Below are 26,831 nucleotides of genomic sequence, written 5' to 3' on the forward strand. Positions count from 1 at the left end.
GTGAGATCCGGTATTGCTCATGAGGCTTATACCCAATGGGTAATAGACCGGGCTGAGAAGATTGGCATGCCTTATTCCGCCATGAGATATGTGTCCGCATCTATTCCATCCATGCCTTTGCCTCTACCTCTGCCTACTCAAGAGATGTATCAGGAGCATCTAGCTATGGAGAGCCGAGAGAAGCATCAGTGGAAGGCCAGATACTATGATGCTGAGAATCTGATCATGACTTTGGATGGAAAAGATGAGCAAAAGACTCAGGAGGTTTTGATGTTGAAGAGGGAGTTGGCTAAGGCTAGAAAAGAAATTGAAGAAAAGGATGAGTTGCTTATGAGGGATTCCAAGAGGGCTAGGGGTGCCCATGACTTCTATGCCCGATACTGCAGCTACGAGTCTGAGTCTGAGCCTGAGGATGATCCTTCTACTTCCTATGATTGAGGGTTCCTGTTTTCCTGTCGGTGTTTCCAGTTGTTGTTTACATTGTTTACATTTCAAAGTCTATCCCTTGGCTTGGCATTTCAAAGGGAATCACCCTGTAAAACTATATGTTGGTTGTTGTTTTACCCATTTATGTTAATTGTTGTGTAGTAATGTTTACAAAAGTCCTAATTTGTCTAAAAAACCCTTCGATGACACAAAAAGAGTCTTTTTTGCATATGCATCTGTACATATCATGCATCATATGCATCATACATTGGTCACCAAAAAAAAAAACTTCCCTCGTGCTCATTACCTCCTGGTTCTTCTGCCGCAGTCTGAAAGGTGGCTCGTGCTCGTAAGGTTTACCAACCGATCAGAGTTCATCAAACCAGATCATATAGAAGGATACACATGGCTAATTTCGAAGAAGAGAATGCTCAGCTCCGCGCCGAGTTGGCTGCTATGAAAGAAGACTTGGCCAAGGCTCATGACACCATGTCTACCTTGATGGCTGCACAAGAACAACCGGCCACGTCTGTTCCGGCTACTACTGAAATGATTCCATCCATCCCATTGTCCACAGTGGCTTCTGATGCTCGGTTCGTTATGCCCAATGGGCGCCCTTATGGACTCTCAGCTTTCTATGCTCCCAACACTGCAGCCGGTATTTCTGGTATTGCCAATCAAGGACAGATTCTTGCAACAACCTTTGCTTCTGCGAATACCTCTATGCCTCAAATGACCACTGTTGTTACCGATCCTGTTGTGCACATTGTGCATCAGGTAATTGATGTTGACACTCCTCGTGGACAGGACCCTGTAGTGGAGGCTATGAGAGAACAGTTAAGAGAGTTAGCTGGAGAACTCCGTGAGGTCAAAGCTAGCCGTGGGAACGGTGTTTCTGCTAAGGCTCGTGATCTATGCCTGGTATCCCAGTTTGAGGTTCCTAAGAAGTTCAAAGTGCTAGATTTCGACAAATACAATGGATTTTCTCGTCCACATAACCATGTCATTCGGTACGTCCGAAAGATGGCCAACTATGCAGATAATGATGCACTGATGATCCACTGCTTCCAGGATAGTCTGACGGAAGATGCGGCAGACTGGTACACTAGCTTGAGTAAAGATAATATCCATACTTTTGAGGAACTCGCTGCTGCTTTTGAAAATCATTATGGGTTTAACACCCGCTTGAAGCCCAATAGGGATTCTCTTAAGTCTTTGTCTCAGAAGACGGACGAAACTTTCCGTGAATATGCTCAGAGATGGAGAGGGGCAGCTGCCCGTATTTCTCCTCCGCTTGATGAGGAAGAACTGACACAGACATTCCTGAAAACTTTGAAGAAGGAATATGTTGAAAGAATGATAGTCTCTGCGCCAAATAACTTCTCCGACATGGTTACCATGGGAACTCGTCTAGAGGATGCTGTCAGAGAAGGCATCATTATTCTTGAGAAAGGTGAATCCTCAGCTAGTGCGCCGAAGAAGTATGGTAACGGCCACCATAAGAAGAAGGAGTCCGAGGTAGGGATGGTGTCCGGTAACCAGTCTGTGGCTGTTGTCGCTCCTGTTAATGCTGCTCAGTTACCTCTACCCTACCAATACATGCAGTACTCTCAACATCCTTTCTTCCCACCATTCTACCAGCAATATCCTCTGCCACCGGGTCAACCACCAGTGCCCGTTAATGCCATTGCTCAGCAAGTACAACAACAGCCTCTTGCTCAACAGCAACAGCCGCAACAACAGGGCCCTCGACCCAAGCCTTATTTTCCCCCGATACCAATGCGATATGCTGAATTGCTCCCAACCCTACTTGCTAAAGGACATTGCGCCACCAGGCCAGGCAAGCCTCCGCCTACACCATTGCCTCCCAAGTTCCGACATGATCTCAAATGTGAATTCCATTAGGGCGCTCAAGGCCACGATGTTGAAGGTTGATATGCTCTGAAGCGTTGTAAAGGATCTAATAGACAGAGGACAGTTGACTTTTGAAAATAGTGTCCCGCACGTTCTTGACAATCCACTTCCAAACCATGCGGTTGTTAACATGATTGAGGCTTTCGAAGGAGTCTGTGCTCTTGATAAGGTTATGACATCTCGGGTTCCTTAAGAAATTCCCGCTTTAGATGTCCGTAATGTTGCTACTCCTTTGGTGCCGCTACATGTCAAGCTCTGCCAAGCTTCCTTGTTTAATCATGATCATGCTTCCTGTTCAGAGTGTCTCCAGAATCCTATGGGCTGTTGTATAGTGCAGGGTGATATACAAAGCCTAAAGGACAACAAACATTTGGTTGCCAGCGACGTTTGCGTGATTGTTCCAGTGTTTCATGGTTTTCCTGCCAAGAGTGTACCTCAGACAAGGAATGTCGAACCCTTGGTGATCAGGCTACCTGGTCCGGTACCTTATGGCTCTACTAAAGCCATCCCTTACAAGTATGATGCAACTATGATTGAGAATGGAATAGAAGTGCCTCTGGTATCCCAGCTGTAGTTAGTAACATTGCTGAAGAAACTACAACTCTGAGGAGTGGAAGGGTCCTTCCGCCCTTGTTCCAGAAGAAGGTCGTTACACCTGCTGCCACAGTAACTCCACCAGTTGCTCCTCATGTTGACAAGAATGCCAGCCCATCGGGCCAGTCTATTGAAGAATCTAATCTGGACGAGATTTTGAGGCTTATTAAAAAGAGCGATTATAAGATCGTAGACCAGCTGCTGCAAACTCCGTCAAAAATATCCATCTTGTCTTTGCTCCTGAGCTCAGAAGCCCACAGGAAGGTGTTAATGAAAGTGCTGGAACAGGCCTATGTTGATCATGAGGTCTCCGTGGATCAGTTCGATGGAATGGTGAGTAACATTGCTGCTTGTTATAACTTGTGGTTTGGTGACAATGAACTCCCCGAAGCAGGGAAATACCACAACTTGGCTTTGCATATTTCAGTGTACTGTAAGTCTGACATGCCATCCAATGTGTTGGTGGACACTGGATCATCCTTAAACGTAATGCCCAAGTCTACACTGGGACAGTTGAGTTATCACGGGATTTCTCTGAGGGAAAGCAGTTACTTGGTTAACGCTTTTGACGGATCTCATAAGACTGTTCTTGGAGAGGTAGATCTGCCAATTACCATTGGTCCGGAGACATTCTAGGTTACTTTCCAGATCATGGACATCAACGCATCTTACAGTTGCCTCCTTGGAAGGCCGTGGATTCACGACGCCGGGGCAGTGACTTCACTCTGCATCAAAAGCTCAAGTTTGTGAGGAATGGTAAGCTTGTCACTGTACATGGTGAAGAAGCGTATCTGGTTAGCCAAGTGTCATCTTTCTCTTGTGTTGAAGCAGGGTCCGCTGAAGGGACGTCATTTCAGGGCTTGACTATTGAAGGTGCAGAGCCTCGGAGAGCTAGTACTACTATGGCCTCATTGAAAGACGCCCAAAAAGCTATTCAAGAAGGGCAGGCTGCTGGCTGGGGCAAAGTGATACAAATTCTGGAGAACAAGTGCAAAGAGGGCCTTGGCTTCTCCCCGACCTCAGGTGTTTCAACAGGAACCTTCTATAGTGCTGGATTTATCAACGCCATTGCCGAAGATGCTGCTGAAAGTAGTTATGTGCCTGTGTTTGTTGTACCAGGAGACACTGTGAGAAATTAGGAGGCCATTGACATTCCTTTAATCATGTATGTCTCCATATATTGTGTCTTGTTGCTCATGCTTTTCTTTGTTTTCAAAATAACAATCCTTTCGCTCTGCCCAAGGCGAAAGTGATGTCTTTGTAAGGGCATGTTTGTTTCGGCATTGCCGTTAGCAATAAAAATTGTCGTTTTTTCCGCGACTCTTTGTTTTTACTTTTTAGTGCATTTTTATTGGAAATAATGGTAATGCCAGAAAAAACCAAAACATCTTTATTTTCTTATTAATTTCAAAAATCTGCATGAAAAAAACCTTTTTCTAAAATCATCCCAATCATATTATGCAGATTGAACCATAATAAACCCGTTGAGCACAGTGACCCTACGCTTCCTCCAAATTTTGAATTCCCTGTATATGAAACTGAAGATGAGGAAGGTGATGAAGGGATACCATGTGAGATCACACGACTGCTTGAGCAAGAAAGAAGAACCATTCAGCCTCACCAGGAAGAAATTGAGCTCGTCAATCTGGGCACTGAGGAAAACAAGCGAGAGATCAAAATTGGTGCTACACTTGAGCCAGAAGTGAAAAAGAAGATTACTCAGCTTCTCCGTGATTATCCAGATGTCTTTGCATGGTCCAATGAAGACATGCCGGGTCTAGATCCCAAGATTGTGGATCATCGGATACCGACAAGACCTGAATGCACTCCTGTCAAGCAGAAATTGAGAAGGTCTCATCCAGACATGGCTCTTAAGATCAAGGCCGAGGTGCAAAAGCAAATTGATGCAGGTTTCCTCATGACAGCTGATTATCCTGAGTGGATTGCCAATATTGTACCAATGCCAAAGAAAGATGGGAAAGTTCGGATGTGTGTTGATTACAGAGATTTGAATAAAGCAAGTCCGAAAGATAACTTCCCATTACCCCATATTGATGTGCTCGTTGACAGTACTGTTCAATCCAAAGTGTTCTCCTTTATGGATGGTTTCTCTGGCTATAACCAGATACGGATGTCGCCTGAAGATAGAGAAAAAACGTCCTTCATCACTCCATGGGGAACATTCTGTTATAAAGTAATGCTTTTTGGCTTGATAAATGCTGGTGCTACCTATCAAAGGGGTATGACTACTTTGTTTCATGATATGATTCACAAAGAGATTGAAGTATATGTAGATGATATGATTGTGAAGTCAAGTGACGAAGAGCAGCATGTTGTATACTTGAAAAAGATGTTTGAAAGGTTGAGAAAGTACAAGCTGCGGTTGAATCCCAATAAATGTACATTCCGTGTAAGATCTGGAAAGCTGCTAGGCTTCATTTTCAGCCAAAGAGGTATCGAAGTTGATCCTGATAAAGTCCGAGTCATCAGAGAGATGCCGGCCCCTCAAACTGAAAAGCAGGTCAGAGGCTTCCTCGGACGCCTGAATTACATATCCAGATTCATATCTCACATGACTGCTACCTGTGGACCAATTTTCAAATTGCTTAGAAAGAATCAGCCTGTTGTATGGAATGATGAATGTCGGGAAGCTTTTGATAGCATTAAAGAATACTTGTTGGAACCTCCTATCCTTGTCCCGCCAGTGGAAGGAAGGCCCTTGATTATGTACTTGTCAGTATTAGATGAATCCATGGGATGTGTTCTCGGTCAACAAGACGAGACTAGAAAGAAAGAACATGCTATCTACTATCTGAGCAAGAAATTCACCGACTGTGAGACTTGATATACAATGCTTGAAAAGATGTGCTGCGCTCTAGTTTGGGTTGCCAAACGCCTGCGTCATTATATGGTGAATCATACAACTTGGTTGATATCCCGAATGGATCCAGTTAAGTACATCTTTGAAAAGTCTGCTGTTACTGGAAAGATTGCGCGTTGGCAGATGCTATTGTCTGAATATGATATTGTGTATAAAGCTCAAAAGGCAATCAAAGGAAGCATCCTTGCTGAACACCTTGCTTGTCAACCTCTGGATCAGTACCAGCCAATCAAGTTTGAATTCCCTAATGAAGAGATTATGTATCTAAAAGCAAGGGACTGTGAGGAGCCACTGATTGGTGAAGGGCCAGATCCCAATAGCAAGTGAGGGTTGGTATTTGATGGTACTATCAATGCTTATGGTAAAGGGATTGGGGCCGTTATTGTAGCTCCGCAGGGGCATCACATTCCTTTTACTGCTCGAATAACTTTTGAATGCACAAACAACATGGCTGAATATGAAGCATGCATCTTGGGAATTGAAGAAGCAATTGACATGAGGATCAAGCATCTTGACATCTACGGAGATTCTGCACTTGTTATTAATCAGATAAAAGGTGAATGGGAGACCCATCATGAGAAGCTGATTCCTTACCGTGACTATGCAAGACGGCTGTTGACATACTTTACAAAGGTTGAGCTACACCATATCCCTCGGGATGAAAACCAGATGGCTGATGCCCTTGCTACTTTATCTTCCATGTTTCATGTGAACCACTGGAATGATGTGCCCACAATCAGGGTGCAACGTCTTGATAGACCCGCTCATGTGTTTACTATTGAAGAAGTGCCTAGTCAGGCTGATGAAGATATGAATGATGGAAAGCCTTGGTACTATGACATCAAACAGTTCTTGCAGAATCATGAATATCCACCTGATGCTTCCAACAATGATAAAAAGACGCTGAGAAGATTGGCTAGTAGATTCCTTCTGGACGGAGAAATCCTATACAAGAGGAACTATGACATGGTCCTGTTGAGATGCGTTGATAAACAAGAAGCTGAGAAACTGATGCATGACGTACATGACGGTACCTTCGGAACCCATGCTACAGGCCACACTATGTCAAGAAAACTGCTAAGAGCCGGCTATTACTGGATGACTATGGAGCACGACTGCTACAAACATGCCAAGAGATGCCACAAATGTCAAATCTATGCTGACAAGATTCATATGCCTCCACATGCTCTCAATGTTATCTCTTCCCCATGGCCTTTCTCTATGTGGGGCATTGACATGATCGGAAGAATCGAGCCAAAAGCTTCTAATGGACATCGTTTCATTCTAGTGGCAATTGACTACTTCACCAAGTGGGTTGAAGCTGTTTCCTATGCAAATGTGACCAAGCAAGTAGTAGTGAAGTTTATCAAGAATAACATCATCTGCCGATACGGTGCTCCCAGCAAGATCATCACTGACAATGGTTCCAATCTGAATAATAACATGATGCAAGCTTTATGTGAGGAATTCAAGATTGAACATCACAACTCTTCTCCTTATAGACCTCAGATGAATGGTGCAGTTGAGGCCGCTAACAAGAACATCAAGAAGATTGTTAAAAAAATGGTCACTACCTACAAAGACTGGCATGAGATGCTGCCGTTTGCCCTGCATGGTTACCGTACTACGGTGCGTAGTTCAACCGGGGCAACTCCTTTCTCTTTGGTATATGGTATGGAAGCAGTTCTCCCTCTGGAAGTGGAGATTCCATCTCTTCGTGTGATCATGGAAGCAAAATTAACTGAGGCTGAATGGTGTCAAAGTCGGCATGATCAGTTGAATTTGATTGAAGAAAAACGCATGGATGCTATGGATTATGGATACCTAACTATGAAGGGCCTTACGTTGTCAAGAATGCTTTTTCTGGTGGTGCTTTGATTCTTACACACATGGATGGTGTTGAGCTTCCGAATCCTGTAAATGCCGATATAGTCAAGAAATACTTTGTCTGAAAAAAAAATGAATGAAAAATGAAAAGAACAGCGTGGTAGGTCGAAAACCCGAAAGGGCGGCCTAGGCAAAAATGCGCTTCCCGGTGGATCGAAAACCCGAAAGGGCGATCCAGGCAAAAGTTAGGGAAAAAAAACGATGAAAATGAAAAAAGCTCGCTGAGATTGTACGCAACTCAGGCAAAAATGAGCGTCTCAATGAACCGAAAACCCGAAAGGGCGGTTCATGCAAGAATGAGATTGAAAATGAAAAGACAAGTAACTATATCTGGCAAGTCACCATCACCCCTGGGGCATCTGCAACTGTCAACGATTGTCTGCATCAGAAGCTTTTGTACTGGTAAATTCAAAATTTCCATGAAATGTAGGGGTCATCGTGCTCAATGTACCACCAACCAATAAAATTACCTTTTTCCAAGCTTTGTAAATCCGTGGAGTTATGCCCTTGGCTGATTTTCACTCCTCTACATCAATTTGAGCCTGTGTTTTTTTTTGAAATTCTACTTTCCTTCAACTTCCAATGCTATGTACAAAAATATTTTCTTTCCATTTGATAATGCCAATGTCTGAAACAAACATTTTTGAAAAATTGAAAAACCTTTTTCCTGTCTATTTTGAAAGCAAACCTGAGCAGCAAGATACATTCAAGTGAAACATGCATGAACCAATGTGTGTCAATGTCTATTTCAATACATGTTGCAAGCAGGTGGTTCCCCAGGATGATCTGTGGTCAATGGCAAGAATGAAAAAACAGAACGAAAATGAAAAAATGGAAAGCTTGCTAAGTCGAAAACCCGAAAGGGCGGCCTAGGCAAAAAATGAGCACCCCGCTGAATTGACAACCTGTGAAGGCAATTCAGGCAAAAATGGGGCAATGAAAAGAATGTGTTCCCGGTGGATCGAAAACCCGAAAGGGCGGTTCAGGAAAAATGGGATTGAAAAGTGAAAATGAGAAAAAACAGAATGAAAGAATGAAAAATGAAAAGTAAAAAGTGATATGAAAAATATTGACCACAGATGCGAACATCCAATGTTTCCCGACACTGACGCGCCTAGCAATGGCAACCTGTATCAAAGGATCTTCCAAGGTTCCCTCTTCTATAAGTTTTTCATATGTGATGTGATATTGCCTCAGCCGTGGTTTCAATACGTTTCTCAACGTCGATCTCTCCAGAGAGGATTTCCCAGTGTATATGTTATGGCACGAGCCACCACGTGCCCAATCTTCCAATATTTTGCCTGTCTCCGTGAAACTATCCTGCCAGATTGCAAACAATCACACATTTCCAAGCATCCATACATGCATAATCATGCATTCTATGTGCTCATGCATTTGTAAAATTGTTATACCATACATACATATTGCATTTCCAGTCTCAATTTCCAATTCAATTCAATGTCTATGAAAGAAAAAAGCCCTGTAAAAAATTTTCTGTGAGCCAATGTTACTCGGCCATGTTTCTATCTGCAAAATTGATGTCTGTGTTAAAATCTCCGTGAAAGTCTTTTTAGGCCAACAATAATGGTCATGGCTATCTTCAAATCAAGTCAATGTCAATCTACCTTCAATTTGTGTCTCGTTAAATCAAACTTCCAATGAATCTTGCTATACGATTTGTTATCGGTCAAGCGTCCAGTTCGATCCAAAGAACAGCTTGCACCTACCTGTGTGTTTTGTTAATCAGTCAAGCAGCAAGTTCGATCCAAAGAACAGCTTGTACCTGCCTATCTGTTTGTGTTTTCGATCAATTAGCAAGTTCGATCCAAAGAACAACTTGTATCTGCCTATGTGTCTGTGTTTCCGGTCAAGTGACGAGTTCGATCCAAAGAACAGATTGTACCTGTCTTTTGTTTTTATTCCCGGTCAAGTAGCAGGTTCGACCCAAAGAACAGCTTGTACCCATCTTTTGTTTGTATCCTCGGTCAAGTAGCCAGCTCGTATCCCTTGAGCAGCTTGCACCTGCAGTTTTTGTTTCGGTCGTATCCTTTGAACAGCTTGTACCTATCTTTTGTTCCCTGGTTTGTCTACCCTGTTAATGTCTACCAAAATCCCCAGTGATATGACATATCTTGTAGACTCCAGTTGTTTGTCTTGCATTCATAATCAAAATGTTGCATGGAATTCATGATTTTTGGAAATGTGAGAGCGTATTTTTACGTCCAAAAATAGTGCAAATGTTAATATTTAAGTGTCTTCGTCCCGTCAAATCAAAGACTTCGTCTCTTGACCCTCCGGACAAAGAAACTTAAATAGGGGCAGCTGTCATACCCTAATTTTGGACCTAAAAATACTTGCTCAAAATGTTTTCTCATCTCTGAGATGGGTCTTTGACTCTTGAGAGGTTGCAATTTACTGTTGTTTTACTCTGACATTTTGCTCTGCCTTATCCGAAATTTACTGCTTTTTGATACTCTGCTTTATCTGAGATTTACTGCTTTTACTTGAAAATGTTTTCAACTGTAATTTTGTCTGTGTTTTCCTGCATTTCAAACCATCCAAAAGGTTTTCTTGCATTCCGAGTTATTTGAAATCGTCTTTGAATAACTGCAAATTTCTTCAATGTTATTTGCAAAAATCATGAAAAAGGGTATTTTAGTCATTTCCTGCATTCAAACTCATTTTAGTCCCTGTAAATTGTCTCTGAGTTTTTTCAATTTGTTTGTATAAATTCTTGCTTTAATTCCATGATAAAAACCTTTTCAAAAATTGCACTTGAGTCATTTTGAGTCAATTTAGTCCCTAGGGGCATTTTGGTCATTTCACACAAAAATTTGGCAGAGAGGTTACTTGAAAGTACCTCATTTTTTGTAATTGGTTCATTTTAGTCCTTTTGATTGATTTTAAAATTTTGTTTCACTTTACTTTTATTTCATTTTACCAATTTTAATTCATTTTAGTTTATCTTTATTTTCCCTTTACATTTCAGTCCTCAAGTTTTTAAAATTTGTTTTTGGTCCTTTGCTGCTTAATTACAATCCAGTCCTTTAAAACTTTTGTTATTTGCAAGTTGGTCCTTGTAGTTCACATTTTTGCAGGAAGGTCCTTTTTAAGTCCAAGCTCAAGGCCGAAGCCAGGTATCAAGTCCTGATTGGCTCACAGATCCAAGTGTCAGTCTATAAAAGGGGAACAATTAATGCACAGTGCCAAGAACGATCCATTACATGCCACATCACAAAAAACACTTCCCAACTTTCTCTCTCTGATCTCAAGGATCAAAACTCAACAACTTTCCAGAATTCATCAAGAACATGATGAAGTTCATGAAGAACTTCATCCCCAAATCATAAACCCTAACTTTCCAGAACTCAATTCCACACCAATTCCTCACAAATTCGCATCAATTTCACCACAAACAAACTCAATCCAACAACTATTTCATCAAACCGGTTCGAATTTACAGAGATTCTCAGAGATTCTATGAAGAATCTTCATCATTGAATCGGTACCTTCGCAATTCCAGCGTAAATTCATCATAAATTGTGACGAATCCAACGCGATCACGAAGGATTTGATATGACAGAGCAGAAGAGGGATCGAATTCGAATTGAACCGGAGAAGAAGAGGAACGAGTTCACCGATTTATTTTCGGTTTACAACAACGATGAAGTGTTCACCAGAAGATCAGAGAAGATTCAAGAAGTTTTCCTTCGTCTTCTCCTTCGAATCTCCAAATTAAATCACAGGTAAACACGTAAACCTTCTCAGTTTCCTCTTTAAAACATCAACGAAGCTAGATTGGAGTAGATCAGTGGTTTCAGGAAAACATCTTCGAAAAAGATTCAAAACCTAAAAATTCTTGAAAACCGTAAGATTCAAACCCCGATCTACTCCGTTTTATTCACAGTTTGACAAAAATAACCTCAAAACCACAAAGAGGAGAAAGAAACGAGAAGAATCATGTAAAAAACTTTGAAAAAAGGGTTCAGAAAGATTCCGGTACGATGGCGCCACTGGCGAACCGCCGTATCGGAGCTTTCTCCGGTCATCTTCTCCGATCTATCTCCGACGGTCTGGTTTTAGAGAGAAGTGAGAGCTTCTCTCACTAGGTTTGGTGTAGAGAGAGAAAGAAGATGGAGAAATGAACTGGACCGGTGCCTCTATGCTTATATAGACGCCTGAACCGGTCCGGTTCACTTCTGGTTCATCTTTCCTCCATCCTAGGCCGTCTGATCTAAGCTCTCACACGTGTACGATTCAGATCTGTCCTTCCTGTGTATCTGCTTTGCCTTACCATGCGCCTGTTGCTTTATGACCCTTGGATCTAGGTTTAGATGGAATTGGATCAATCCAACGCCTCTGAGGCGTTTAGATAGTTCAAATCCATCAAAGACTTTGGGCCTGGGCCTTTTTTTTACTGTATTTTCAATTTTTATTGTTTTTCTTGCTATTTTACACACTGTCTGTGATTTTCATACTCCTGCCATGCCTAAAACCTTTTGAAAAATTCCAAAATAATTCATGAGTGTTTCTTGTTAATTTTGTGACCTTTGTGGTAATTTTGTACTGGAAAAATTGATAAAAAAAAAATGATGTGATATTTTCCTTGCTTATTTGTGAAATTTCATGTTAAAATATTGTGAAAATTTGCATAATCTTGAGTCCAATTCTTGATATATGTTTGTGACTTGTGATGTGTGAACTTGTGATGAAATTACTACTATTTTGATGTGTTTTTACTGTATATGAATATGTTGTGGTTAGTTACTTGTTTTTACAAGTCTTGTTTGTGAATGGATAATGTAGGATATGTCTAAACTCACTTTAAAATGCGTGGTATGTCGCATGTCTTTGATCCTCTATGCAAAAAAACTGAATTATTTATTTTGAGAATTTGTTTGGATATGAGGATTATAAGTCATGTGTAAACCTTGCATTTTGTGGTGTAATTTTAGGCATATTTTTGCATTTGTTTTACTTGCTTTTTGTGTTAATTTTCTCACTTTTGCTATATTGTTTTTTTTTTCCATGATATATCTTGTTCTACTAACCATTTTACCTCATGTGTCATATAAGCATTCCGTACTTCATCTCACTCCTTCACTTTTATTTTCTTGCATTTATTTTGTTATGCGAGATTAAGTTCTCGCAAGGATAGTAGTGTGTATCTAGGCCAATGATGTAAAAGGACAATGGACAATAACTATGTACACCGACACATGCACGGACACATGCACACACATCACGTGTATGGTATATGTATGCTTTAGATGTATGGCTAGGAAATTTGAAACTTAGGCGAAAACTTCATTTTCCAAAAAAATGTGAACAATCTCACTTGAAAATTTTTCTCAAAAAATAGGAGTCTAAACTCCTCCCTTTCCCTTTGTTTTCTTAAATAAAAGTCTTAATGAATTTTAACCATACTTAGACCATTTTCATAAATAACTAATCACACCCCACTATTTTCCAAATCTTATGCCCTTGAGGCCTCTTATCTCCATTCTTCAAAATTCCATTTTTTAAAAATTAAAATCAAACAACGAAATCAACAAACTCTTTTTTGGAAGTGAACTACGATTGGTTTTGATCCCTTAAAAGGGTACGTAGGCAAGAAGCCAACACTCCTCCAAATCAAATAAAACAAAAATCCAAACACATTCTTCTCCCTCCAATTCTTAACCTAGCAAACCTTTAGGTGTGAATAATATTTTCAATAAATAGCGTGTAAAAGTAAAGCGTTAGGTGTAGAAAGTAAAGTCGGTTCCTATAGAATACTATAGTCGTTATGGGTGCCTAACACCTTCCTATAGCGAAAACAACTCCCGAACCTCGATTCTCAAGGGTTTTTTCCTCATTTTTCCCTTCCCAAGAAAAAATGGAGATATCAAAGGTTAAAAAGGTCCAAGCTTAATCAATGCTTGACACCCGAAAAAACCAAGATAAAACAGTTACGCTTGCTTCAGATGATGCTATTCAAGTGCCATCGAAATGAGGTTCATTCCTTGACACTTCTTCTAAACCAGCCTAACAAGAATTTAATCTTTTCAAAGGAAAAACATGAATGCTGGGCGAATGCTGAGGACCTGGCGTTTGGCGAGTTTGAATTACCCCATTCAAAGTAAGACAATTGTTGTAGTTGGAATGCACCTTACCCTAACTAATGACGATCTTCTGGCGGAATCAAGCTCTTGATAATATCTTCAGTTGACCTCAGCAACGTCACCCGCATATCGATCCACTGGAACATGCTGTGCTCCCAAAACATGCTCGTCACGTTTTCGTCGTTCTTTAACTCAACCCAAGTGAATGATAGCATCCCCTCGTCGAGCGTTGGACGTTTATACCGGACGTATTCCACCCTCCTTGTGTCTCTGGGGTTGACTCCTTGGTTGAATTCATTCAGTTGATCTTGAGACCTCTTAACGTTACATCAAGGCACCGAACCTTCAACCTCTGAGGTTCTCCGCCGTTGAATTCTGCATGAACGTCGATCCACCCAGCCATTGCTTCAAATCTACACAATTGGAAATTAAACACAATCAATGAAAAACTCATTCAAACATTTCTTCAAACACTTGGAGTGCAAATTATACATAAACCCTAAAAATGATAACTACAACATAAACATGCAAACATCTAAATAATTAAGCAATATTACTCATTTGCATGTAACATTGTATCATATCTTGCAAAAAACAAAATAACCAAAATTTAAACAAACCCTAAATCTAAAAAAATCTAATCTAAGTGTAAAAAATCTAACATAATCATGCAAACATCTAAACATCAAAACAATTAAGCACTATAAGTCATTTGCATGTAACATTCTATCATTTCTTGCAAAAAAATAAAAATAAAAATTTTAACAAAACAATAAACCTAACAAATTCTAGATTAAGTGAAAAAATCTATCATACCAACATAATTTAAGTGAAAGCTTACTTGTTCTTGTTGTTGTAGTGTTGTTTGATTTGAAGTTGAAGGAATTTTGGAGTTGGATAATTTGAGAGAAAATTGAGATTTGTGTGTGTTGTTTGAGAGAAAATGAGACAGAATGAGGTTCTGCCTGGCTGATAACAGGACGCAATGTGACTTAAGTCACGCAGCGTGACTTCAGTTACGTTTCTGTTATAACTAGCGCTTGTTAACTCACGCTACGCATGTTAAGTTGCGTAGGGGCATTTTGAATTTTTACGTTGGGAGTGAGCAAAACCATTTGGGTAAAGAGCAGAATTCATGCTACAGAACCTCAAAGAACCAAAACACAACGTTTAAGACGTCATAGTAGCATTACAAATAGACCTCTGTAGTGTAGAAATATTTTTGTTTAGAAGAAGATTTGAAATAAATATTCATGATATTTGGATATATATTTGTGTAAAAAAAAATTATTCAATAAAGATGATGAAGATTCAATCGAAGAAGATGAAGATTCAAATGAAGATGATGAACATGTTCATTGTATTTCTGGATTTTTTATATTTTTAATAAAGATATATTTTAAAAATAAAATTATGTATTTTCAAAAAAAATAAAAATAAAGGACCAAAGTATTACAAATAAATAAGTTAAATGTCCTTTAATATAAGTTTGCCTTATAATTTATAAACTTATAAATTAATGAAAACATTCAATGCATATTTATTTTAAGTATTTTCAATTTAACCCCAAATGCTCTTGTTTATTTCCGATGCATAGACATTGTTTCTTTTTTTTTTTTTTTTTTTATGAAACATTGAGAACGTCTTACATAGTTGATTTTTCAGTTCGAAAAATCTGAAATTTATGAAATATCGATAAATTATATCATGAATGAAAAATCTTAATGGAATGAGATGAAACCGAAATAAAGTCAACGTTGACATTTTTTTTTAAGTTCAAAAAGTTTTTTCATACTTAATTATATTCGGTAGCACATGAAATGCTCAAATTATATGAAAGATGTGTTCCAATTTATTTATAAAGTTGTGTTATTTAAACAACGTGACAACTTATGAAACAACCGTAAATTTACAACCAATAATATTCAGAAAAGAACAATGAAACGAAGAAGAATAATAATGTTTATACCTGAAACGTGAGAAAGGGTTGTGATTTTTTCCGATGAACAAAGGAATATCGATAAAATGAAAAGAAAAAATTAATTAATTTTATCGAATATACTTTTTATATAGTCATGAAAAATAGTGAAAACTCAAAGTGGTCCCCGTAAAATAAATACACATATTAGTCCTATACAAAAATAAACCGGGACAAATGAATCTTGACTTAGTTGATAAGAAGTTGACACATTTTTTTATCAATGTATGAGTTCAACTCACATTATTGATTGATGTGAAAACTTGAATGATCATTGTAGCATCCATTGGATCTTGATTTAGAGCTTAATTTTTTATTCATAATACAAAATTTTAATCATTTGGAGAACTAAAAAAACTATTGAAGGAGAGTTTTGGGGTTTTATATGAATTTTTAAAATTCAATATATATACGTTGTTATAATATTCTTAAAATATAAAAAAAATATTTTTAAAATTAAAAATATATTAATCATAAGTATTAGTTTTTCATTATCTAAAAAATTGCTCTTTTAAAAAATGTGAAAGATTTATCTATTTTCTATATATTTCTCACCCCAAAATACCCTTTATTTCCCTTCCCTCCAAACTCCCAAATAAAGTTGAAGGAGACTATATATAAAAAAAAATGATTTTTTTTCCTTCTAATGTGCAACTTTTGTGTCCACCATTACCATGTCATGTCGTTGTGTCACCACGGCTTACGTGTCATGTGACGCAATTTATGGCCGTTGTAGTCCTTGACAATATTTTAAAGTGTCATTTTAACTAGTGTCTTAACCCGTACCGTGTAGGGGCGACAAGACGCTACTATTTTTAAATTTTAAAAAATATTTTTTTCTTTCTATTTTTGTTTGATTAAGTAGTCTAGTGGTTATAATTCATTTTAACTAGAATTCGACCCGTGCGATGCACGATTTTTTTTTAAGTGTCATATATATAAGTATTAAATTGACTGTATTTTTAGAGTGTCATATATAGGTATCAAATTGACTATCTTTGGGCTCTTTGATAACATTCCTACACAAACATCATGTCTTTGATGGTATCTCTTATATCAGTAAATCATGTCTTTCCAGTCCAATATAAAGTTTAACCTTTCATATTTCCCTAGTCATGGATGTTACCCAATATGAGCATCTTTCAAAAGTGCACTGTCTACAAAAAAGAATGCAAGAAAATTAATTAAAACAAAGTGTACTTGCAAAAAGTACGGTAAGGATTCTAGGGTTAGGAATCGTATACTAGGGTTTTAGACTGATTATTGGATGCCTTGAGAATGCTCTCAAGAGTAGTATTTATAGCCTGCCATGGGCTTGGGTTTTGGTTGCTTGGTTCCCAAGCAACAGGGGTATTTGTGTATTTTAGGCGGTTTCTAGAGGTTTCTAGAAGCTTATAAGGGCGGTGCCTTAAGATGAGCACGCCAGAGGCTCGGGAGCCCTTCTGGAGGCGCCCGAGCCCTTCTAGAGGTCTTTAGAACCTTTCTGGAGGTCTTAGAGCCTTTCTGAAGGGCTCCTAAGCCTTTAGGAATATTATGACGGTTCACAGCCCCCCAAGCACGAGTCTTGGGACAAGGCGAAGTGATGATAGCATGGAGCTGGACCTTCTGGAGGTCATCAAGTCTTCTAGGAAGGTTTTGGTGGTTCACAGCCCCCCAAGCACAAGTCTTGGAACAAGGCGAAGTGATGATGATGTGAAATCCTGCCATATAGCTTTGTTATTTCGAAGGATTTTCCCAAGGCGATTTTGGAATGTTCCGGAGATCCCGAGGGTAGAACTGTGTCCTGAACTTTGGAGCATTGTTATCACGAAATGCTTTAACAGTCCCCGAGGGTGTATGTATTCGCGGTCTACTGGTCTCTATAGCCCCCCAAGCATGAGTCTTGGGACAAGGCGAGATGGTTTGTGACCTATGGCTGTCTTGGGCGTGTTTCGTTCAAAGGAGGACGCCTAGTGGCGGCTTCGTGTGCTTCTATTCGTTTGGGCTGGTTTTATTAGGGCGCCTTCCGTGTAGCTACAAACTCCTTGTATTTCCACTACTCGTCGATGGCCGTCATGTTAACTTCGGCGGCTTTATGAAGCGCCTTTCTGAACACTAATTATGTGCTTGATAACTTAATTCCAATATTTTGAGCTGTTACTTTGAATTATGTGTGATGAAAAATTGCTTTGTTAAATATCATCGTTTATTTGCTTAATTCCTATTGCGTGACCGTGCGTAACTACTCCGTTTGTCGCTTTAATTTAAATTTGTATTTTGGCTACTAATTTGCGGGCGATGTTGATTTGGCGAGACCCCTTAGAGCCTCTCCTTAGAGGTTGACGTTTCATGGGCTCGCACATCCTTGGGATCTATCTTCGACTTGGCGAGACCCCGTCAGAGCCTTGCTTAATGGTTGACGTTTACGGGCTCGCAGATCCTTGGGATCTATTTTCGACTTGGCGAGACCCTTGCTTAAAGGTTGACGTTTACGGGTTCGCAGATCCTTGGGATCTATGTTGACGATTTTCAACTTGGCGAGACCCTGTCAGAGCCTTGCTTAAAGGTTGACGTTTACGGGCTCGCAGATCCTTGGGATCTATCTTCAACTTGTCAGAGCCTTGCTTAAAGGTTGATGATTTTTGACTTGGCGAGACCCTGTCAGAGCCTTGCTTAAAGGTTGACGGGCTCGCAGGTCCTTGGGACCTCTCTTCAACTTGTCAGAGCCTTGCTTAAAGGTTGACTATTTCGACTTGGCGAGACCCTGTCAGAGCCTTGCTTAAAGGTTGACGGGCTCGCAGGTCCTTGGGACCTCTCTTCAACTTGTCAGAGCCTTGCTTAAAGGTTGACGTTTTACGACTTGGCGAGACCCTGTCAGAGCCTTGCTTAAAGGTTGACGGGCTCGCAGATCCTTGGGATCTATCTTCGACTTGGCGAGACCCCGTCAGAGCCTTGCTTAAAGGTTGACGTTTTATGGGCTCGCAGATCCTTGGGGTCTATCTTCTTCTGGCAACCATATTGTGAATAGTGAAGTTCTATCTGTAACGAGAAATAAACAAGGAGAGCGGAGATCATCATATATGAAAGGAAAAGGCGCCTTGTTAAAAACCTGCAAAACAAATCTCAAAGGTTGAGAAAGGTTAGAATAACTTCGTGTTTCATCTTTATGTTCTTAATGGCGAGACCATTGCTTCCTTGCATCATGGCGCGTTTGTTTGGTGAGTTCTCTTCTTTCGTTCATCTAGCCTCTTGCGGGCTTGTTAGTATTTATCTTGATTTATCTGAAATATAATAATTCTTCTACGCTTCCAAAGTAATCAGTATCATAAATAAAGGAGTCTTATTTAGCAAGTCACGTTAGCCACTTTCACCTCTATTTGTCAGGAATTCTATGACATCATAAACACAGCTTATATACGAAAATAGGCTATGCGTATTATCATTAACCTGAAATATATAGTTACTTTCGAACTTCCAAAATAAAGGCGTCTTCATCATCCTACTAATTACTCGTTGTCTTCGCTTATTAAACTCACCCATATTTCCTACTCCCCTTCCTACATTTTTTACTCTACTGCTAATCTTCTTATATGATTATCTTGTGCTTTTTAAACCTTTTTCCTCTTCTATTAGATTGGAAACCAAGTTCTCCCGCTACTTCCTTACTAGCTCGCCTACTTCGTTCTTTTATTTTATACTCCTTCTCTTCTTCCTACTAACTTGAATTCTAATTTGCTTGGTATTTTATTTTGTATGTCTTTGTTTCCTCCCATAAAGTTGGAACTAAGTCGTCTGCTCATCTTCATTCTTCTATGTGGGTCTAGTGATATTAGTCTTTATCTATATTTTTACTAAACAGTTTAGTTCAGTTTGCAAAGTAAATGGTACATGGAAGGGGTTCCCAGGAAAGAGAGGTGGGTCACTTGGACCTCTTAAATACCAAGGCTTTCCTCGCCAGAAACCCTCACATGTGACCTTTTATCAATACTACACTGTACTTTTGCTGCAGGGTACCTATAGTAGTTAAATAATTTGCCTAATGATAGAATTTACTTTACAATATAAATATAATTATACTCCCTTAGACTAATTCGTCCGTTTAGTTATGTTGTTTTCTACTTGTCTTCCTTCGCCTATTGACTACACGCCCGCTCAACTGTCTAATGGTATACTCCTGTTTAGGAAAGTATTTTTGGTTGAAAATCCATATATTTGTCTTCATAAATTGACTATGTTTTACCAAGGCAATAATCTATATCAAAGTTTATCCAAGTGCAATGTTAATACCTCCCATAAATGTTTTCACTACTTCATTCATTCGAGATCGTATAAGAATGATTAATTTGTAAAGATTAAATATTATGAACTCAGGTGTGATATTCGACCTTATCAACACATAAATAGGGCAAACAGCCACAAACTTTGAATAAAAGGTCATCACAAAAAATACTAAATTTTCAGTCGGTAACTTTGAAGCTTAAGTCTTCCAGAAATGTTATGGGATCAACAACAATAATGAAAGTGAGCATACCTTGATTGATGGCAATCTATTTAATGGAATTAACGAGCAACACTATAACTTGCGAGATAGTAGGTACTACCGATCTTTCACGCTCTGTCTTGTTGTTGTATACAAATGTTGTCTAATAATGGACTTTTAAACAATTAATTCAATACTGATTCGTCGATGTTTTACAGAGAGGTGGAGTAGCTTACACCTTTTTGAACTAAAAAAGGGGCGTCTTTCAAACAAAGGACAGAACAAAAACTTCTCAGTATGGTTGAACTAACAATACCATAAGCTTTGTCGTCTTGACTTATGAGGCATTTACTAAACAAGCCAGTTAAAAAGAAACTAAATTCGACATGATGCTATGACATATAGGCACAAAGTGACTCATCCTTTCTCAGGTAAAGAAGTAATATCGTATGTGGTGTATGGACCACGTTTCTATGAAACATGAAATTAAGAAAGATAAAGATAAAAGAACATGGGACATGTTTCAATTACGGGTCATACCCATATTATGAGTTTCAATATCATTTATTTATTTACACCTGCTAAGCTATCATGTACTTGTATGAACTAAAAAGATTAATACATAGAGATCATCCATTCAAAATAAATAACCAATATAACTCCTGATATGCACATGCACATAACCTGTAGCTTCCATAACAAGGAATTGATGAAACATAATCTACCCAACAAGATATTGTATATCTTATTCGTGGCTTTCATAACAAAGGAATTAATAATAGGCTAAGACACCCAATCAATTTTATATCATGATTTTTATGCAAAGGAGGCAAGCAATTTTATAAAGTTAATAATTCTGGTCACGCCACCTACAAAGTTGTTGATTAAAGAACCAAATACATAAAAGACCATATTATTATCTGACAATTTGGCTGAGATATCAACACTGATTAAAAACCCTTTCGCTGAGAAGCGGTAATGTTAAAAATATTATGCTTTCTTAAATAACTTGTGTGCGTTCTATGATGAATTACTAACGAGGTTAATATAACGTCTGGTTGTTGGTTAAGCAATTTTGACTTTTCAAAATAGAGCATTAAGGTGGGCGTGATTGAGATTCTAAAAAACACATGCCCGAACAGTAGATATTAACGTAAATAAATACAAACCAGTGAAACCTGTTAAGTGTCGATTCTCCTTCGATTGAAGGAATTTTCACAAGCCTGCTTTCATTATTGTAGCGATTCTGACTTTGCCTTGTACAACTTCAGAAGCGGTCTCTTTTTGTGAGAACGAGATGAGGTGCAGGCATGGCGGCGACGAAACAACTTCTTATCGGCGAGGTTGCTGCCATGCTTCCGAATTGATTTTCATCCAACGGCGTCGTGATCGGAGGATTCGGTCATCGTGGCGGTTGAGAATGATGAAGTTCGGTTCCTAAATCCGAGAGGCGTGATTTAGGGTTTTGATGTGAAAAGGTGATCCGGATCGCAGTTTAGTGACTACGATTAGGATTTCTATGGCTTTAGGGTTTCTGAATCACAGATTACGATTCAAAAGAGTGGTCTAGGTTAGTTTTACCTTTCCCCACAGACGGCGCCAACTGTACTTGCAAAAAGTACGGTAAGGATTCTAGGGTTAGGAATCGTATACTAGGGTTTTAGACTGATTATTGGATGCCTTGAGAATGCTCTCAAGAGTAGTATTTATAGACTGCCATGGGCTTGGGTTTTGGTTGCTTGGTTCCCAAGCAACAGGGGTATTTGTGTATTTTAGGCGGTTTCTAGAGGTTTCTAGAAGCTTATAAGGGCGGTGCCTTAAGATGAGCACGCCAGAGGCTCGGGAGCCCTTCTGGAGGCGCCCGAGTCCTTCTAGAGGTCTTTAGAACCTTTCTGGAGGTCTTAGAGCCTTTCTGAAGGGCTCCTAACACTACAAGAAATTTGCCATATAGCAACACACATCTTTAGTGACCGCAAAAAAAGGCGTTGGAAAAAAAAGGCTCCACATGTTTTCATCAAATATTCACATACCTCCAAAAGTTAGCGCTCAATTTTTCAGTCTCTTTTCAGTTTTTTTTCCACCTATTCTTTCTCTCACACAACAAAATAAAACAAAACAAAAGAAAAAAAAATTACTCAGTTCAACTTCCTCTTCCTCAGAGAACTCCAAATCGCGTTCCACTTCCTCTCACCAACATCAATCCCACGTTCTAGCATCCAAATCGCAGGTTCCTTCAACCAAATCGCAGAAGCCCAACCTCTCCAGCATCAATTTTGTTCAATCGAACTAAGAATCAATTTTAGTTCTCTACATCTCTCTGAATCCGACCAACCCATTTGAGGTAGAGGTCCTTAACCCTTCAGATTGTTCTATTTTTTTTCTTCACGTTTTTAATTATTTTCCCTTTCGATTTTTTCCAGTTCAGCATGAATTTTTCCCTCCGTCGAATCCAACCACCCGATTCTGACTTCACCACCGAGCTCCACCGTTGAGCTTCACTCTTTCTTCATCGTCACCAACTTTGCAGTCTCCGATTGAACAGTGTCGCGAGACCCTCTCTCCGTTCCTTTCTAACCGTCGCTGTAAAACCATGTTCCGTTGTGGTTGCTGTGCCACATATGAACAAATCTCAGGTCCACTCTCTTTCTCCTTCCCTTTACATCTCTTGTTGCTTATTTGATTTATTTAGTAAAACTGGTGTATAATAAGCATTTAGAAATTTTGAATTACACTAATAATCTATAATAAACATTTAGAAATTTTGAATTAGGAAATAGGCGTGTGTACAATATGGATATATTGAAGTTTTTAAAACTGAGAAATTCAATTCAAGACCAGTTTTGAGGAAAACATAAATATGATTGTCCCTCATGTGTTTGCTTCATTTGGCTGCTGATTACAAATTTTCATTGTTGCAGATTTTTCTATCACAGTGATCTCTGGTGGTTTCCCCGAATTTGGGTTAGTTTACCTGTTAAATTGTTTTTTCTGTTTTTGATATTATTATTTGAGATAGCTTCTCCTATTTTACATATTGCTTTAAGGAAAAGTACTCGACAACTTTAATAAGGGTTAGGAACTTCTTATAGAATGGAACATTTGAGCAGAACATTCCAGAACAGAATAAATACCTGCATGAAAAATGTGAGATATATGCACCATCAGAATTCAGAACAGTTCATAAAATGTTGTAGTGGAACCAAGGTATTGTCCATAGTGTATGAGTATGAGTCGCCTGTGAAACCGTGTTCTGTCTTCATCGTCTGAACAAATCTCAGGTTCACTCTCTATCCTTCCCTTTACATCCCTTGTTGACTCTAGTCAAGTGTTTGTTAGATTTATTTGGTGATGAAATTGGAGAAATTTTGAATTAAGCTATTAAGCTATTATAAGCGTCTAATAAGCTACTTAATAGTTGTTAGATTTATTTGGTGATTGAATGGATAGAAATTATAAAAAATTTATTCAAGGCATCTGTCTTAGAGGCAGACATTAATCCTTATCATAACCTAGCAAATACTGATCCGAAATATGTAGAGTATATATTATATATAACACTTGGCTATATATGTTGCTATTGCTGATTACTTGAATTCAGATGATATTGACTGTAGTTTGCATGCTAAATATTTAGTATGTATCTAAATTGCACACTGTTGATTACTCTTAGAAACCATGAAGCTTGATTTTCTCCTTCTTCACAATTCCCACCTGCACGAGGAAAGTAGAAACATTCTTCCTTTGATCTCCCTGAAGTTGTATGCCTTGTCCCAACTCAGGGTCCTCGACAACAGTACCATTACAGCAAAACTCTTTCTTCAGGTCCATGAGTATCTTGCTATAGCTAGACTCTTTCTTTAACCCTTGAACAATTGTTAAGCTTTTCCTTCCGTTACGCAGATGCGCACGGACATGAACATATTCTTTTGTATCAGGTACGCATGGTTACCGGAGACAACCTTCAAACTGCAAAGGCAATAGCTCTGGAGTGTGGGACACTGGCTTCAAATGAAAATGCAGTTGAGCCATGTATAATTAAAGGAAAGGTATTTCAGGAGCTATCTGAAAAAGAAAGGGAACAGGTTGCCAAGAAAATTAAGGTATGCTTCGTTCTTTCTTCCATTGTGAATGACTTTATACCTTTTTGTATGCAATTGGACTTGACTTATTAGTTCCTTGTGTTCATCACTCACTTAATTGAAATTATTGCAGCAATGGCAAAGAAGAGAAAATTGAATATTGGGAGTCGTAGGCTAAAAGAATCAAGCCAAGGAACTAGTGCAACTCATACAGCCTCAGCTCATGCCCAAGGAAGTAATGTTGAAGAAACGCATCCAACATCAACTCATGCTCAAGGATGTAATGCAGAAGAAACTCATACAACCTCAACTCATGCCTAAGGAAGTAATGTTGAAGAAACAAGGCCCAACCCAAGTCATGTGGAAGCTGTCACACATGAGTCTGAAGATTCCTACTCTATTCCTTCAGATATAAAAGCAGAAGAAGAACTAGAAATTAATAAAGGTTTCAATTATATATAGTTTCTGTTTTTGTAATTTATTTTATATATAGTTTATGTTTAAATTATATAACATCTTTTGTTTTACTTGTAGATGTTCAACCCAAAAAAAAAAGAGGCCCAACAAGAATGTTTGATGTATGGGAAATGGATCCTAACAGTTACATAGTTGTTAAGATGGACAAGCGTGGTCGATTCATTGGTCCGGAAGGGTCGACTCTTACTCGTTTTATAGGGAGTTTGGTTCGAAGGAATCAATATGCTCCAATTAACTACACATCTTGGAAAGATATGCCTGATGACAATAAGAATGACATGGTTCTGGAAATAGAGGTATTTGATTAACAATATATTTAAATAATTATGTACCCAATTTTTTTATCACTGATGCTGTATTTACTTAACACATCTCTATATGTGTAGAAATTCTTTGGGTTTGATCCTCCTATGAATGAGACTACAAGAGAATATCTGAAATATGAGATGAATATGAAGTGGAAACAATGGAAGTGTTCTATAAAAGAAAAGACATTTGACGCAAGTAAAACGGAAGAAGAAGTTGCATCCGCTAAACTAGATTCTCGAGTTGATCGAAGTCAATATCGTGAATTGGTTCGTCATTGGTTTTCTGCAGAGGCACAAGTAAGTCAAATTTAAAAGAGATATTGTCATATTATAAAAATATTCGAACTTGATTCCTTCTTTCGACTAACATTATGTTCTATCAATTGTAGAAAGAAAGTAAAATGAATAGTCAGAATCGTAAAAGATACAAAGATAATCATGGCATGGGTACAAAAAGTCTCCCAAAATTGATCAATGAGAAGGTTAGTTAATATTTGAACTTATAATTGAATAAATTGAATTTATAAAACAAATTACTTATAATTTCATTTGTTTGGTATTAGAAAGAAAAAGCTAAAGGAGTGTCGCCCACACGCAAGGAGATTTACATTGATACACGTACTCGTAAAGATGGTTCAATTGTTAATGTACATGCTGCAAGATTTATTGTAAGACTTTCTTTTGTTCATACCTTTTTTGATTCTATAACTTATACTGAAACAATATCTTAAATCAATGAAATTGGATCCCCGACTGTTGTATAAAATTGAATTGAATGTTGTAAAAAATTGAATTATGACCGTAAGAATTGAAACTGGTTCAATTGTTCTGTTTTAATTATTCCCTTTGAATGATTTTTATGATGCCATTCAGGTGGGGAATTTTGTTATTTATATTGGCCTTATTTCGGATTGTCTTGTCATGATGCTGTGTGTTTTTATTGTTGGTAAAATTGAACTAGTTGTTACAAATAACTGATATATTCAAATGAGCGGTCCCCTATTCGAATGACCATCCACAACCATTACTTTGATCTTGCTTATTTTGTTTTAATTGTTCTGGTTCAGTTGTTCTAATTTAATTATGTTCTGAATTTTGTTTTAAATTAATGAACTCTGTTTTGAATTCTGTTCTGAATTATGTTCAATTGTTCTATTTTAATAATTTTGTTCTGATTATGACATAAAAGTGACCCTTTTCAATTGTTTTGATTGTCATCTTAATGAATTCTATTTTAAAATGTATTCTTATAATCTACATATCTTATAATTTTTCAGGAAGAACTAAACAAACATAATAATGAGGCAGAAACTTCTCAATCGGTTGAGACACAAAGTCATATGCCTTGGAAGAATGACATTTATTCCCGAGTAAAAGGAGCTGAAAAGAGGGGACATGTGCGTTGTATAGGCCATATTCCCAAATCTAAGGGTAAAGCAATCTGGGAAAACTTCATAATGAAACGGCGATAATAACCAGCTAGTCCCAAAAAGCTTCGAACTTCTGACACATTCTTTGGTCTAGTCCAATTCTGAATGGCCTCTACCTTCGACTGATCCACTGCTACACCTCCCTGAGAAATAACATGACCCAGAAATCTGACTTCCGTTAGCCAAAACTCACATTTACTGAACTTTGCATACAATTGCTTCTCCCTAAGAATGTCCAACACTATTCTCAAATGTTGGGCATGTTCCTGCGGGTTCTTGGAATAAACCAAAATG

General features: G+C 38.5%; 1 protein-coding gene and 1 pseudogene across 1 annotated transcript; both read left to right on the forward strand.

Moving 5' to 3' along the window:
- The first annotated feature begins 831 nt into the window (after positions 1-831).
- On the forward strand, positions 832-24,643 carry LOC146926789 (uncharacterized; annotated as a pseudogene).
- Positions 22,679-26,579, forward strand: LOC146926790 (uncharacterized). The gene is made up of 10 exons (XM_085706968.1): positions 22,679-22,876; positions 23,162-23,204; positions 23,333-24,065; positions 24,179-24,343; positions 24,456-24,767; positions 24,857-25,095; positions 25,186-25,404; positions 25,497-25,589; positions 25,671-25,775; positions 26,385-26,579. Exons 6-10 carry the CDS (start codon positions 24,892-24,894, stop codon positions 26,577-26,579), a joined length of 816 nt encoding a protein of 271 aa, XP_085563094.1. The 5' UTR covers positions 22,679-22,876; positions 23,162-23,204; positions 23,333-24,065; positions 24,179-24,343; positions 24,456-24,767; positions 24,857-24,891.
- The last annotated feature ends 252 nt before the right edge of the window (positions 26,580-26,831 follow it).

This window comes from Medicago sativa, chromosome 4, assembly GCF_051527215.1.
Source record: "Medicago sativa cultivar Bolivia chromosome 4, Bolivia_mono, whole genome shotgun sequence".
Taxonomy (NCBI): Eukaryota; Viridiplantae; Streptophyta; class Magnoliopsida; order Fabales; family Fabaceae; genus Medicago; species Medicago sativa.